The sequence below is a fragment of the Telmatherina bonti genome, assembly GCF_933228915.1.
Source record: "Telmatherina bonti genome assembly, chromosome: 13".
In the NCBI taxonomy this organism is placed as follows: Eukaryota; Metazoa; Chordata; class Actinopteri; order Atheriniformes; family Telmatherinidae; genus Telmatherina; species Telmatherina bonti.
In genome coordinates this window covers 33,397,641-33,414,963 of record NC_136611.1, presented here as the reverse complement: position 1 = coordinate 33,414,963, position 17,323 = coordinate 33,397,641, and the positions used below count along the sequence as shown (strand labels likewise).

The window sequence follows — 17,323 nt, the reverse complement described above, 5'->3', positions numbered from 1 at the left end:
TTCAGATTTTATTTTCATTGTCTGTACAATAAATCTCACAGTGCATTGAAAACAGATCTAAAAATACTCAAATAAAACATGTTTGAAGTATAAAATCTAGAGTATTTTGTCGTCAGAGCTGAATTTCCTGTCACTTACTCAATCTGTGGCAGTCTTTAGACAACCACTTCCTCTTTAGACCCCTTTGCAAAAGAAAAACCTCATTGTTTAAAACATCGAGTGCTTCACAACCGGCTCGTCAGTGTTGATACAAACACCACACCAAACAAAGTAACACAGAAGAATTTATTTATGTCAAGAATAAATCCTGCATCAATATCTTAAGACCAAAAAAAAAAAAAAAAGCTAAAAAAATACTAAGATTTCCTTTAAACTTTTAAAATTATTTGTTCTTTTTGAAACCATCACAAAAAATAGCAACAAGTACAATTTTGTAATTAAAAAAAATGTAACTGTACACAGCAGAATATACCATTTATTGCAAACTGAACACCCCCTGCCACCGCAGAAACTATTGACAAAAGTATTGCAATTCACCTACAGATATGAAACAAAAAATAAACTACTCTCTCTTCCTCTTATTCTGTGAAACAACCAGCTGTATAAAGTTTGGTCCCGCCCCCCATGTAAGTCTCCAGACCCCGGACGGCGTCGTGCATGCGCTGTGAAGCCGTCCGGGTCCGTGTGAACAGGGATTTCCTGCAGCTGTGGCGCTTCCCTCGTCCTTTGGGAGACATCACGCTACTGCAAAGCTGATCCCAAAATCAATCATTACTCTCTTCTGAGCAGGGAAATGAAAAAGCACGCTGCGACAGATTCACAACAAACCTGCTCTGGCATCGTAAAGCAAAAACTTTGTTTCCTTTGTAAAGATCCTGCTGCTGGAAAGCAGCTAGTTTACAGAGAGGTCTCATTCAGCCGCCTCAGGCTGTACAAGCGCTGCAGAAACGCTTCAACACGACTGAACAGGCTCGAGTCTTAACAACCGTCTACCACATAAATTATCTTTACAGTTTCTAAGAGTTGCTTTCAGCATGTGCTTCTGTAGTGAATCCCTATGAACGACGTGTGGCGATAAGGTTCCATAGCTAGTTTGTGCTCAGGATGTTTATAAGAAATATCATTACAAATGCTCCTGCAGCAGACAGTATCAGTACATAAGTCTGGTTTGTGGGGGGCGCAGACAGTACCGTGCCATAAGGGACATTCTTCCAAGAGCGCGTGCCCGGCGATGACTTGAAAGCTTTAAGGAACGGAACATTTTCCGTAGGGCTGAGCGATAACGCCATCTGAAATCAGACTATAACTGAATTTATATCGATCTGGGTTTATCCATCTACAGAGCTCATTTCATTCTGAGCTGCTTTCTAACCACAAAGAAAACCCCAAAAAAACGACCTGCAAGCGGACTGGGGAGGGAAACCGAGCAGAAACATAGGAGAGGAAAAGCAGCTCAATAAGGCCCACTATGTCAGTACTAAATTTCCCAACTTGGGATTAATGAAGTACTTCTATCTGTCTATCTAAAATTCACTGGTTTGGATCCATTAAAAATGATGGAAACATTAATACGATGTGCCAACTCTGTGGAAACGGGTGAAACTAAAAACTATAACAGTGTTTAATCATCTGAAAAGGTGTTATCCCAGTAAGAAGCAACCCCATATGATAAGCATCCAAACCAAAGACAAGAGTAATCTTATATTATTATAAAACTTCTGAGATTCATTCAACTGTAGAGATCAAGATCAATCATCACAAAGACAACATGGTGATGATGTTCTTGCCGTATCGCCCAGCCCTTGCTCCACGTAAACACCTAATCCACCGAAAACAGACCAGATCATCCGCAGAATCAATAAATAAGAAAAAAGACAGTTTCCCCCAACCCTGGTTCACCCACACCCCCACCGGTAAGACCAGTGCCCCGCCCAAACCCACATCCATGACTAGACCTGGAATGAGTACGAAGAGTTAGGGTACCCAGCCCCTAGACTTACAACTTTAAAACATCAAGGTTACACAGGCATAAAGATCTACGCTGCCCCACGTTCAATCACACAGCCAGAGCAGCAAACACCAGCTGACACATCACACACACACACACACACACACAGCGGCTTCCAGGCGAGCGCCGTACTAAACACCTTTAAGACTCGTTACGATCATAAATCTAATACGTCCACGATGATCAGCAGCCAACTGAGCTGAAAAGCTGCTGTGGAAACATCTCTAAACGGTCTGAGACCCCCGAAGGAAGCGGAGACTTGTAGCCGTGCATCAGCCCACATGGCGCGTCGACACAGAGTCTGGCTGGACACAACCGGGCAGCAGATCAGGCTGAATGGCTTCTAAACCGTGTAGTCTGCGTTTGTGCTGTGGTTCTGCAGAGGGTGCACGCTGACTCACTAAATGAACCAATAACAGCGTAGGAGGACACTTAGCCGTGCCAACGAGCTAACCGAGGCACCAGACGGACATAAAACCTGCTGCTCATCACCGGGAGGACTACAGGATGGTACACGGACCACCGAGTCTGAAAAGAGACGTTAAGATTGCACTTGTAGCTACCAATGAGCCCTGACAGGAGCTTTAAGACCCCGCTGTCGACACTGACAGCTGGAGGAGAAGCCAAACGGTCTGCAGATCACTTCATCACAGCTACACGACACAAAGACGGCTTTTTAAATAAAAATCTGAATTTCTTTTGCTATCTGTCTACAGATCCCAAAATGTTCTGATAGGAGTGCCTAAAAGCCAACTGTGGCCCCACAAGTGGTCAATACCTGACTATGCCCTTAAGGATAAGGCACAGATAGTCATCCAGAAGTCTGAGGAGCACAGCCGTGCTTCTGGTAACACTGGTAACCAACAAGCTAATGAGACAGCAGCGGTCTCCATCACCGTTCCCCCATCGCTCAGCTGGAGTCTGCAGTTGCAGGAGGCCGCTAGTTTTAACCACTTGCATGCACTTTTACCAGCAGCAGGCTGCATATGAAGCAGTTAAACAGAAACCAGTGACCAGGTGACGCTGCAAGTCCTGCACCACACCGTCTGACCAGCATTCGGTCTGGTCATCGTGACAGCAACACGCGTTTGCCTCTGCTCCAGAATCATCACGCCTTTCTTTCCTTTGCCTCTGTTTCTGTGTGCAGAACAGAGAGGAGCTCTGCCTTCAAGCAGAAATCACTTTAAGACATCATTTGCTTGATAAGAAAGGCAGATTCCACCACCAGCTGCTTCATCAGAGGTGTACCAAACCTTTAATTACACGTACAAACCCGCTGATTAATCCAGCCAATCAGCAGCAGCGGCGGCAGCGGTAGTTTATGGATGAATGCATGGACACGTGTGAGTGAAATGTCGATCGAGGGCTAATATACTGCAGACTTTGAGATTTAACGATGAAACCTTTAAGACTAAGAGGTGCTTAGGAAGCCCGAGCAGAAATCTACGAGCCGGCATTCGGACCATGCCTTCCTGAGCACCATCAGGTCTTTGCTGGGAATGAAAGACTATTTTAAAAAGAGGGAAAAGCAACATGGCTTCTTGCTTTCCTTAGAAGGAGACAATAAAATTCCTGCAGAAATTCTGGTGTTTTTGTTTCATAAATGAGCCTGAAGAGAGTCTTTCCCCCCCGATCATTTCAGCCCTTTAAACTACCATATCACCATCTTGGTTAAAGTTCCACTGGGTCTTCAGTGACGCACCATCATGGATAAACTCTCACACGTTGGCTAGACGACACCATGATTCTTGTTTATACAGTGAAAATACGGGTCCCGTCATTTGGAGCAAATTAAACAAAGCAACGTCAAAAAGGGTTCAAGCTTCACTGTTTTGGGAAACAACATTTTACCTTCTGTTCAAATCAGCAAATCTTTGGGATTTTGTTAAATTACTTGATTAAGTAAGACTATATAAGAGGACTGACATCATCATGTCCTCCAAATAGCAGAAGGGTAGGGCTAACATTTCAAAGGGAGTTTTGGGTGATGAGACCAGTTTCTGAGTCAAACACTAAAAAACTGCAGCAGTATCGGTTCAATTCACCATCGTTGAAAATTTGGTTCCTAAATTTATTTGGAGTGACCAAAGATGAGCCGGCGTCTGGCCGGATGACATCCATCTTTAGAAGGAAAGTTCCTTTCATTTGCTCTGAAATGACTTGAAGGTAATTATCTATAAACTAAACCCGTCTGCATTGCCCAGTGTGTCCAGTTACCCATTTCTGGCTCGCTGCTTCTTAAAGTCCAAGCGTCCATGACGCTTTGTTACTGGGGTGTGAAAAGTTTGCAAAAGTAGGAAATACTGAATTAAACTGGAGCTTTCAATGAGAGAACTGCAATAATAAACATGATTCTGTTTGCTTTCATATCTTTAGCATCACGTCGCAGGTTTAACAATGAAAGGCAGGTGGTCTGAACCCGCCGCCTTTAGCTTTACAGCTGTTCAGGCTGCAGCCGTCTGACTTCGCCAGCGACGCTGAGCAACAATATCTGCAGTCAAAAATGTGCAAAATGAGTAGTTTTTGTATTTTCTTTCAAACAGCTGATAAAGCAACCAGTGGACAAAAGTTTACAAGACAAGCCAACCCGTTTGTCGGATCTTCTAAGTCGACCTGCTCGCAGATATTTAAACGTACTACTGAACATCGTTAACACTTCGTCCCCGTTGGGCGGGTCCGTGGGGAAAGGAAAGGTTTCGCCGTTTGTCTAAGCCGAGTGTTACCATTACTTTTACAGTGACTGAGTTCTGCAGCGAGCGCCGGGGTCTGTGGAGGTGGAGAGTGAGTTGGGAGCCAGCTGTGGCCTGTCAGGCACAGGAATGCTGCAGTTTGGACATGTGACCGCCTCTCAGCCGCTGCTGCAGGAGGCTCACAGGGGCATCAGCCTGGTGGTGTGGAACAGAAGGGGGTTCAGGTCCTCAGCATGGACGGCCCGATGGAGTGACGGCTCAGAGCGACTTCGCTCAATTTTTGGCAGCAGGTCTTGGACCTGCTCAATGGCTACCAGGATCTGATGGACGACAACAGAAAGAAGGACAATTGTTTATGCAGTATTATGCTGAATTATGACGTTGTTGCTTCCTATCATATGGCACAGTGCTAACTTTACCTGTGGAAACAGGGGCCTCTCATCGCGTTTGAACTTCAGGCAGTCAATGATGAGCCTTTTCATTGACTTGGGTGAGGTACTGTACAGTTTTGTAAGGTCTGGTGACAAATAACCGCGTCCAACCATGAAGATTATCTGCAAAGGGAAACACAAGGCGGTCACAGACGTTGCTATGCCCACAGAGATAAAAACTACCGCTTTAGCTTTAGCGCTTGCTCATCAGAGCAAGTCTTAAGATCAACGTATCAGGTTGGGTTGTTTTGGTTTTTTTTTAAAACTAAGTTTCAGTTTGATATTTAAAGACCTGCTTTGTCCCCATTTTAACATCTTTTCATGTAAAAGTATAAAATTAATAATACCTGACTAAGTGTGTGTGTGTACTGACTGAACACGACTACACAAACATGAGACAGGGGTTTTACCCACATGCCCAGCTGCAGTATTCCCCTACAGTTATACTGGAAAGTTCCTGATGTTCAGGTTCCATCCTGTTCATTAATTCTGAATGAAAGTTACACGTATGACAGTGAGAAGTCAGAACTAATAAAATTGTATAGATAAAAAGTATTCAACTAACCCATTAGTTATTACACATTAGACACTAGCGCTGGGTTGATAAGTTTTTCTCTTAATTAGATTTTTAACGATTTTTTTGGCACCAATTCAATTTAAATTGGGATTCTCAGTATTGCTTATTTTTAGTTGCTTTTTAAACAACAGATCAGTGAAAAAGTTGCATGATGATCAAGTTTACAAACTACATCTCGAGCCAATTCCCCAAATTAAAAACATCAGCTTTGTGTCAGTTTTTAATATTTATTCATCAGTAATATGTCTCAACCAGCTGTTTGGCACTACGTTTGAATGGATCCAGACAGACAAGTTACTTGATCTCAGAATGAACATGAAGACTTTCAGTAGGATGGTGAAATAGCAGGTTTTAATCCATCCATTTGTTAAGTGGCAGCACGATCATTTAATGATTTGGAGTTTTTAAATTCATGACAGGTGTAGGAAGTTGACCCCAACACAAAATAAACACCGTCTGAGTTGGAAACAGGCAGCAACACATCTAAACCTGAACCTCAAGTTGTTCAGCAGCAAACCATGTTTTTAAACAGGGTTTTTCCATCATAACTCTTCTTTTCTTGTGAGTTTATGACAGTAAAGACATTTCAGTGCGTTTTAGACGTGTCTTTGAAGAGCTTACTGGTGAGAAACCTCCTGTCTGAGTCACTGCCGTCAGTCTATGAACAGTGAGGATCACATTAATGTTCATGTAATTTAATTTAATCAAACCTTTGGGTTTGAAGTCGTTCCTAAGTTACTAAAGTCCAACTGCGTCTGTATTGAACCAAAATCATCATCTCCCAACAACTACAACACAGCAGGGCTGTTTACAGACCTCCAAGGCATCTTCTTCCTTTTCAGTGCTTTTATAAAACATTTAGCTGAGTCAGAGAAAGTTAAAGGTAATGGCATCAAACCTGGTCTCTGTTGTTGATATTGGAGTAAGGCAGGGTTCCTGACATCAGCTCAAAGAGCACCACTCCATAACCGTACACATCAGACTGGAACGTGTACGGGTTGCTTTCCTGCATTCGGATCACCTCCGGAGCCTTCAGGGAAAAAAGGAGAAAACAAAAGGAGGTGGTTTATCAAACACTGTGCCTGAAAGCTGAATTGTGCATGCCACCATTGTTTTCAGATACCTGCAGAATGGATATGAATTATTACAAAAGTCTGTGTTCAGTAAGGTGCAAAAGACAGATCATCAAATCCTAAATGCCCCAAAGCAAATGCACGGTCCTGATAGTGGAAATATTTAACTAAACTAGTAAAGTCACACTGACAGACACACTAAATTAACGTTTAAACAGAGCCGTAATCATTTAAACTATGCTTGAGGTGTGTTGGATTGGCTGCAGTCAGCAGGTCATGCTGCAACAGGAGCAGCGCTAGGAGGGCGTACATATACACAAACTCCATTTTACCTTCTGTTTTCTTCATAATCCATTTCATGTTCTTATTTTTACAAGCAGGAAACCTCCAGCAGTTAAAAGTAAACCCTGTGCAAAGAGCATAAAACTGCAGTTCATTTTATGTTCTGTTTGTGTAATTTTATGGGTTTTTTTTTTTTGTTTGCTTTTATGCATTTTATTAGGATTTTATCTGCTAATAGTGGCATACTTGTTAAAGCTAAAAGGCTAAAACTCTGAAAGACGCATATCTATTTTGGAGAATTCAAACTGCTGCTATTTTGTTTGAACGTCACACACGTGCCAGGCCTGTTACTGTCAGGGTGGGTTTGTCTAAAACAGGCTAATGAAAAGCTTACCATCCAGAGAATGGATCCACTGGGTTGTTCTACTTGTTGAGAGCCAGTCCATCGAGATTTTACTGTGGCCAAGCCAAAATCACCAATCTTTACAGTCCAGCCCTCGTGAAGAAAAATATCTGTCAGGAGAGCTCAAGAAAACGATACAACACACATCTGGCGTGCATGAACACGTATCAGTTACCAGGAAACCCTAGCAGGAAATTATATGCCGTTTCAGGGACAGAGAGGAAACTTAATAATAAAGACACAAAACCTGAATGCAAGTGTGAACAAGTTAATCTCATATTCACTCATTTCCACAAAGAACTGGGTGATGTGTCTCACCGTCAGACTCAAAATAAAGAACATTACTGGCTACAAACCGAGTTTTCCTGCAAACTCTGGTCTGTTACAAGCCAAGAGACAACTCTTGCTTGAGGTTAGGGCTTTAATAGCTGCAGAACATGCTGTGGTTGTTGGTTATTTCTGCGCCTCTACGTGCTCAGAAACCAAACTTTATGCCCCCCAACCCCCACATACAATCCACCTTCTATAACCGGCAGCTAAAACCTCAGCGTGGCCAAGAAAAAGGATACTGTTTGATTTCAGGTCTCGATGAATTATGTTCTTCGCATGAAGATAGCTGCAGGAGAAAAACAAAAAGCATAAAAATATAAATGAACTGGGTTCATTTTGACAAACTTGGGGAAGTTTTCTGTTCTGGCTGCTCATATTCTGCCAGTTGTGATGCTGGATGAAGCTCCGCCAAATTATCTTCTCATCAGAGACCCTCATGCTGGCTGAAAGCATGTCATTACATTCACAAGGTGAGCTTTAAATAAAAACAGATGCAGCTTTAGAGAAAATGCACCTCAGAGAGGAAGTTACAGAAGGGTCTGCCCTTCCTCAGTACCTCAAGTGGAAAATGACAGTTTAACAAAGTAATGCGGGGTAAGTTGAAACGGTGAGATGGAAATCTCGCAGCAGGTCTTACTCCATGCCCTGAGCCGTCTGTCTGGCCACATCAATGCGACGCATGGTGTCAAACTTGGTTTCCGTGACATGCAGATGGCGGTACAAGCTGCTGCCTTCACACCACTGCGTGATGATGGCAAAGTTGGGCTTAGTCATGAAGCCCATAAACAGCAGGATGTTGACGTGGCGGGTTTTTCTGCAAACAACAAAAGTGAAATTGTTGGAGATTCAGTAAGACTTAAACTCGGACTGATCCGTGATTGTTAGATCGAAGTGACAATGTGTTGGTGTTTTACGGAGTAGCAGAACAATGAAATGCCGGCAGTGAGGAAGGTGGAAACACGATGCTCACCGTAAGACCTGCATTTCATTTTTGAAGGCCTGCAGCTGCTCAGGCGTTGGATGTGTGACTTTAAGGAGCTTGATTGCCACGTCTCCGTGCCACTTGCCCTTGAAGACGGTCCCAAAAGAGCCAGTTCCTATTCTCTTTTGGATGGTAACTTCTTTAGAGTGGACTTCCCAGTAGTAACTGGAGTCTCGGTAGCCTCCTCGGTGCTGAAACAACATGCCAGTTTTACTTGTAACCCATTTGTTCACCAGTTCACATTAACCCACCGAGATTCCAGTCTTCCTGAAGACGACCACTGATCTGAACACATTAAACTACACACCACTTTTTTTTTGTCATCGGATGAGGAGGGTTTGCGTTCCTTGTGTTCAGAGGGAGACTTTGGAGGCCTCCTTCCAGGAGAGCCCAGAGAGGAGGGCGGACTGGTGGAGGGTTTAGGTGAAGGCTCGGGGCCTGTGAAGATGAGACGCGTCAAATACGACAGAATAAAATCATATCACATCAGAATATCATGAAACAGAAGGAGGGGCCGTACCTATTGTGTTGATTTTAATTACGTCCTAAAAAGAAGATCAACAGTTAACTTTAGAAATCTGTCCACAGATTAGAACCTGCTTAACTTGGCTTCATTCAACACTGACCTCGATGGCGTTGACACTCTGAGGGTCCACTGTGCTGACCATGTGAACATTGGGAGTGGAGGTGGAGCGATGCCTCTGTAGAGACTGGCCATCTCCCCCTGAGATGGGGAAGTGAAAGGTCGAGGGCGGGGACAGGAGGCTCATTCTGGGAGATTAAATGAAACAGTCATGTTTTAATTTAAGCAGCTCTGCTTTTCATGTGAATGTGATGCGCTCGGTGTGGGAGCTTACCCAGCAGGCTCCGGTGTTAAGGCTAGGTTGCTATGCGACGGGGAATTGTCTGACAACAGTATCTGTGGGTATTCATCTGCACAGGAATTGGAATCACACCTGAAAAAAACCCCACATTAATTCATGTCTACATACACATATGGATCTTCACGTGTGTACATATCGCATATCGATAATCTGGAATCAATGCTTTGATGTCTCATATTGTTTTGGATTATAAAATATCATGAAACCACCGTGCAAGTAGAAACAAATTAATTAACTTCTGAACTTTCTGGACAATAAAATGTCGTTGACGTGTCTGCTGCGAACATGTTGATGGAACATGATGCGATTGTTGGTCTGTGACGATGATTTAATATTTTACAGGTTCAATCAGTTTCTTCAACACTTCGGATTTTATAGTTTGAGAGATTTTATTTTATATTTCTACACCAGTGATGTTATTTTAAAAAAAAAAAAAAAAAAATCTCATTTTTCTTTAATTTACTCACCAATAGTTCACAGTCACTTCATAAGCCTTTCTTTCTAGTGTTTAGTTAATGGTCTTTGATGCACTTGCAGGAAATATACTGGACAAAAATATAGTTTTTTAGGGATCCAAAAGCAACACGATCGATGTTGATACTAACAAAAACAGCAGCAGGTCCAGATCCGTACGGGGCGATTTGGTTCGGTAAAGCCTGATCTCTGTTACCTGCCCTAGTCTTACCTGATAGGTGGTGTTTTGACCAACAGATCAGTAGCATGGCGTCATAGTGGCACAACACTTTCGTGTAATAAAATGACAGAGAAACAATAGAGGATGTTGAACATCCAGCAGTTTGTGTTCTTTCTACCACCCATGTGGCTTTACACTACAAACACTACACCGTCTATGTGACAGAGAAGATCCTGCTTTCGTCTTATCGCAGACTTACACAGCAGACAGAAGATGTGTCCCAATTCAGGGTCTGAACGCTTTAAAGTGCAGGTTCGTCGGCTGCACACGACATACTGGCGCACAAAGTGCCGTCCCAATTCAAAGGCTTCTTTGAATCCTCCCTTTCAGTCCGCACTTTGTTTCCCTCCAGATTAACTTAAAACGGAGGCGACAAGTGATCATTGACTGTATACAAAAAGATGGACGGAGCCTCCGTAACGTCACCCGTAGGTTTCTGAAGAGCTGAATTGAAGGTCGGTGGGCGGTTCCTACCATCACCATCTTGGCAGAGGCATGCGCGTCGTCTCGCCCGGAAAATACAAATATGGGCAAAAAGGTGGAGCTGAGAGGGGGGCTGTGAGCGGCATGGTGGATAATTGACATCGAGCGAACTCCGAGCTTTCTGTAGCTAAAAGCTGACCGAGCTAACCAGCTAACGGAGGTAAGCGGGCCAAAGCTAAGTTACGTTGTTAACCGGCTAAAAACTGCGGTTGTTCTACGTTCTTCTTACTTTAAACGCGAGATTGGTACCTATCAGTCAAAAGGACACGCCCCTAAATATGCCAAACTTTGAGATCAAATTACTTTTAAACGGGCAAGTTAGAAAAAATTCACTCCCCCCACAGTAATCATGAAGGTAAACCTGACCTGTTAAAACTAAAATGGATTTTTGAACCAGGCTGTAAACATGTTTATTTCTGCTTTGAAGTTGGTCTTTTTAACATGGGAGTCTATGAGGATTTGCTCTGTTTGGAGTCCCTAGTGGATGAAGAGGGAACTGCAGTTTCATGCACTTCCACATAGGCTTCACTTTTAACTGCCGGAGGCGCCGTCCATCTTTCATATACGGTCTTGCACGCCTGGTAGAAAATAAAAGGCAACAGAATGCCAACGAGGATGTTTTTTTCTTTTTTTTTTTTAAATGTGTACACACACACACACACACACACACACACACACACACACACACACACACACACACACACACACACACACACACACACACACATAATGAGTGTCATCTAATTTAATTTGTTCTGAAATAATCTACAACATCACTTTTCTAAATTCTTCTTTAAAAAAAGATCAAATATATAAAAAAATTAATGGTTGAGGCACCATATTACTAAAGTAAACTTGCAACATAATAAACTGAACATCATCTCTGTCAGACCTTCAGTGGGACCTCCTACTCACCGTTTGCTCGCTGTATCCATGTCAAGACACACAGTAGGAACCTTACTACTGCAATGCTGGTGAAATTTGTAGCCACATGTCTGACATCTGAAGCCATTAAAAAGGAATTTATGGCAAAAATCACAGTAAGCCAGCTTGAAAAAAGTCTTCCGTACCTGCAAAGATAAAAAAAAAAAAAAAAAAAAATGCTGTTTAACACTGTTAGTGTTAAAGAGAGTTCTGATCAAAAGGTGTCAAGAAGACAAATATCTGCATGAGCCTGCAGGCTGCTTACAAAGTTGTGCATGGTGAGAGGAATATCATCCAGGATCTCGACTAAAAGCTCCTCTCCGACAAGAGGAGTGATGTCCGTGTCCCAGTCCGTCAGTCTCTTACGACTGGAGACAGTAAAGACATGAAGAAAGAAAAACTCAGATGACAGTTTGCACACATAACTGCTTAAAAAGCAATCCAGATGTGTTGGAATGATTAACTCTTTGGCTGCCAGGCATTATTTTCATATACATGTACAGAAACCACAAAAGATGTCTTTGTCTTTGAGTAAAAACCTGCAGACTTTTGTCTCAATAAAATGGTTCAACTTTGCATTACAGGTGATCATCTATGAATACAGCTTTAATCCGTATTTTAGCAACCATAAGGCGCACTTACAAGTCTTTTATTTACTCTAAAATAGACAGGGCGCCTATAATGCGGTGCGCCTTATGTGTGTACAGACTTCCAAAATCTATAAATGTTGTGTGACTGATGAGCGCTTCGCTTGACTGACTAAGAGCGTTTCCTGCCGACACGCTGCTTATATAGATAAAAGCCGGACGTAAGAGGGCAGCATGAGAACGTTAAAGGGGGAAGTGTGGGCGTAAAAGAAGACATTAAAGGTATGTCGCCAGTAGGTATATAGTGCCTGTATGTGCATTATGCAAAACATTGGTGTGGCTAATGACCCCTTATGAAAATAGCACCTGCGAAGAGACACGCTTATGAAGCACAGTTCAAACTGCAAGCTATCAGCTACGCAGACCAACATGGGAATCGAACAGCCGTGAAAGGATTCAAGATCAGCTGCTGTGGAGGACCAAGTGTGGCAAATGAACTAGGAGCTTGCTACCATTCCAGGAGATTTGACGAAGGAACTCCAACCGCTGGACATTGGTATATACAGGGCGTTCAAATTAACGTTGCGAACTCAGTTTTGAGGCAGCGCCAGGCGAGTTACGCCACAATTTGTGAATGGATTGCGGATGCTTGGGCTAACGTGTCTGCTTGCACTGTTCGAGCTTTCGCAAAAGCTGGCATCATTTATGAGGAGCGGCACGGCAACGAGACTGACAATGACGAGAACCGGGAACCTGGCGTGTTCGATGGACAACTAGCCCAGCAGCTCATTTCGGATACAGACATAGACTGTATATAAAAAGATGGGCGGAGCCTCCGTGACGTCACCCGTAGGTTTCTGAAGAGCTGAGTTGAAGCTCGGTGGGCGGTTCCTACCATCGCCATCTTGGCAGCGTCATGTGTGTCGTCTCGCCCGGAAAATATAAATATGGGTAAAGAGGTGGAGCTGAGAGGGGGGCTGTGAGCGTCATGGTAGATGATTGATATTGAGCGAACTCTGAACTTTCAGCAGTGAATAGCTAACCAGCTAACACAGTAAGCGGGCTAAAGCTAAGTCACGTTGTTAACCGGCTAAAACGTTGTTCTGCGTTCTTCTGACTTGAAGCGGGAGATTGGTACCTGTCAATCAAAAGGACACGCCACTAAATATGCCGAACTTTGAGATTAAATTACTTTTAAACGGGCGAGTTAGTAAAAATTCACTCCCCCCACAGTTATCATGAAGGTAAACCTGACCTATTAAACCTAAAATGGATTTTTGAACCAGGCTGTAAACATGTTTACAGCAGAAACAAACATGTTTACAGCAGAAACAAACATGTTTGTTTCTGCTGTGAAGTTGGTCGTTTTAACATGAGAGTCTATGGAGATTCACTCTGTTTTCCATCCCCTAGTGGATGAATGGGGAACTGCAGTTTTATGCACTTCTGCATCGGCTTCACTTTGAGCCGCCGGAGGTTGACGCTTGGATACAGAAGACGAGGACTTTGAGGGATTTGTGAATGAGGATTAATCAAAAAACAACATGAAAACATGGCTGAATTCGTCAATAAAGGACAACTGAACTCAGTTTTTCTTCTGCTGCCTTTTTTAAAACACATGCAAGCATGTTTTCAGCTATGTTTTTATCATGCCTGCGCCCGTAAAATCTGGTGCACCTTATGTGTGTGTTAAATACAGAAAGAGCAACCATAACTGAGACTGCGCCTTTTAATACAGTGCGCCTTATGGTCGTGAAAATACGGTATAATACGGTGAGTGTATGCTGGGAATTAAACCCAATGTTTACTGATAGTTTAAAGCAATTTAACAACAAACTATTAGGTTTAAAGATATAAGTTACACGTGTGTGTCTGGAGTCTGATGGTTAAAGTTGTAACGTCAGACACCTCTGTTTGCCTTTAATTATTTAAAACCAGTTAGAAATCAGCAAATCTTAATAAAGAGGGAAAAATTTTCACTGGTTTGACTCAGAGTTATTGGTTTTTTTTTTTGTTTATATACATCTTTAAACTATACTTAAAACTTTGGAATCTTGTACTCAAAAGAAAAAAAAAAAGACATGCTGGGATTTGACTGTAGTTTGATTTATTAGCTAAAATTTTACCATTATTGAACAAAAAAAAAAATCTAATAAAAGCTTTGAAACAAAGACGTTACTTGTTCAACTTTGTTAAAACTGCTGAGGGGAAATAAATAAAACAGGACATGATTTTGTAATCCTTAAACATGTCACTTCTGTGTCATCAACACTTCATATCTCATGTAATAAACTACAAAAAGTTTTTTTGTTTTGACTAAAGAAAAAGAAACTAATAACAGTACAAATAAATAATTCATACTAAATAAAAGTGTGGTTTTATGAGTGCGTGTACACAGACATGTAACGATATTCTCTGTGGCCTCTGGGTCTATGTGGACAATGAGGAATGCAATCTATAATCCCATTGTGATGTGGGAGGAAAAACAGAAGACAACAGTGAGATTTTACCCTCCGAGGAGGCGAAATACAGCACAGCAGTCTTGGCTCAGGCCTCTCATTTTGAGTGCCTTATCTAGGACCTTGTACACCGTCTGTCCTTGGGGGACATTTACCTGCCAACAGAAACCCATTATTAAACATGATATAATAAAATAAAATAATCACATTATGTTGATGTTGACAGATTATCCAGTCCTCAAACTGAGTGGCACTTCAGTCCAGTATACTGATCCTCTTTAACCCAAATAATAATGCTGCATTCCTGCTCTGACCACAACAAAGCTCTTATAGATGACAGCGTGGGACGTCTGTCAGCTACAGCCGCTGCTGTCTTGGCAACATTACAACACGCGTTTTCACAATTATGTGTGCATTACTTGTTGAAAATACAGAACACATTTGGTGCACGCAGTAGTCAGAAAACAAACTCAAGCCTCCTTTGCAATCTTTCAAAATTACAAGTACCTAAAAATCTCCAGGTTCTGCAGCTTGGCTTTGGGTCAAGTATGTATTTTCTGACATAAGATGCATCAAATCTCTGAGGGGAAAATGTTCACTGGTGATTCTGGCCTTCAGTCAAAGCCCACACCAAACAAGCTCAAAAACTGACATGACCATGATGTGACTCACAAGTCCCGCCCTTTTCTGTCTCTTCCAGGTAACTTTCGCACCGACTAGAGGTGCTGCTGAAGTCATTATCTTGATGAAGGACAAAGTTTAGACCTACAACACAAATTCCTGAAGGTAAAGCATGACACAGCAGGATGGTTCTAGATAATCTTTGCCCGAAGCAAAACCTCCCTGATCTACTCTTACGTTTCACAGTGTCGGCACGGTTGAGCCAAGCATCACCTGGCCATTTAAACCCACCACCTCCCAGTATACATGCAGTAGGACTGGAAAAAGTAAGCCACTCTCTGCTTTTAACTTTCTCTGCTGGAGCTTATTGTACAAAAACAGTAAAGCCAAATTCTGGACACGGTGATTTTTCCCACATGACACTGTGGTTGCAAGTATCTGGACTTTATTAGAGCAGAGTGACAGTCAAGTTCACACAACTGGGAACTGACACGAAGTCTTAAAAACTGCTTTCTGGTGACAATTTCTAAAACTTTGACAAAATCCAACACTAAAATCACACATAAAAGATTTATATGTAACTTTGAAGCCGGTTCGGGGTTCCTTGGCCCATCTGGGTTTATTTGAACACTACCAAAAGGGTTCATGGTAGTCTTAGAAGTACTACCTCCCCACGAGGCCATTTGTGGGGCTGAAAATTTCTCCTTTTCTGTTTGGTTCCTTCTGCCAAAAGAAAAGTCAAAGAGCAGAAACCTCCTTGAATCATATGTCAAATTTAGACAATTCCTTTTCTAAATATCAAAAATGAGTGTTTAAGTCTGACTCACCAACACTAAATGCCAATAAAACCCTGGAAATGTTCAGGTGTTTGTAGTTTTGGAGGGTAGTGTGTGGACGTGTTGTTGAATCGTGCAGGTGTTCTCCAAAGCTTGGGGAAAATGCGTACATACCGTCCACAAAGTGATTGTGACAATTTAGCATGATGACAAAGTGACAGGACAATCTCACAACATTTCTGCAGAGTGTGGAAACACGACACTGATGTCTGATATGAACTACGAGTCAAATAAACAGAGTATGTCCAGCAGGCACCATCTGTGACATCTGATGCCAACTGTTCACTGGTTTACTCACTGAAATGTTGTAAAAGATGTCAAATTCTCCGTGAGTCATTGCACTTACAACAAACGGTGCCCACAAACACTTTTTAACTAAACTGCCACTCTTTTCAACATTCAGTTTATTCATGCTTGTTATTTAATTTGAAGTCTTGTTTTTTTTTACATAGTTTATCACAATAAGTAAAGAACCAATCCTCTCACCACTGTCCTCTGTTTATTGGGGAGGTAGACTCGGATGGTACCCCCACCTCGGGGTACATCCTCTGGACTAATCTCCCCTGAGGAGGAGTACGAGGAGGAGGTGGAGGACATGATGAGAGACAAGAGGAGCTGTAGGGGGACACAGCACTTAGACAATGAAACCTCAGGAGAGCTTCATGCACTGTGGGTCCGCAGAAGCCCTTTAATTAGAACCTGAAACAACACAAACATATTGTAGTTTAGAGACAATATACTTCCCGTGTACTACAAAATTAACCTACCAATGGTTATATCGAAGGAAAGAATCATCAACAGTAGCATAGCCTGCTCCATGTGACATAAAACATTAAATTAAAAACCCAGCAGCTACAGTAATGCAACACAAAGAAATAAAACTCATTCAAAAACAAACATCTATAGTTGTGTAACATTTATAAATGACTGACAAATGCAATAAAGAGAACAGCTGTATGGTAAATTATCCCCAAAAGAACGGCATCAATTGCCGAATTACATACATATGTATCTAAGAAAGCAACACACATGGACAAAAAGTAGGGGGACACACTTTAT

The 17,323-nt window shown here is 42.3% G+C and overlaps 1 protein-coding gene across 1 annotated transcript; it reads right to left on the bottom strand.

Moving 5' to 3' along the window:
* Positions 1-317: 317 nt before the first annotated feature.
* Positions 318-16,949, bottom strand: araf (A-Raf proto-oncogene, serine/threonine kinase). The gene is made up of 15 exons (XM_079252125.1): positions 16,751-16,949; positions 14,859-14,962; positions 12,027-12,129; positions 11,753-11,907; positions 9,634-9,732; positions 9,403-9,547; positions 9,297-9,321; positions 9,084-9,214; positions 8,765-8,967; positions 8,432-8,608; positions 8,034-8,080; positions 7,456-7,574; positions 6,605-6,736; positions 5,118-5,252; positions 318-5,018 (listed from the first exon to the last, which is right to left on the bottom strand). Exons 1-15 carry the CDS (start codon positions 16,859-16,861, stop codon positions 4,878-4,880), a joined length of 1,827 nt encoding a protein of 608 aa, XP_079108251.1. The 5' UTR covers positions 16,862-16,949; the 3' UTR covers positions 318-4,877.
* Between the last annotated feature and the right edge of the window lie 374 nt (positions 16,950-17,323).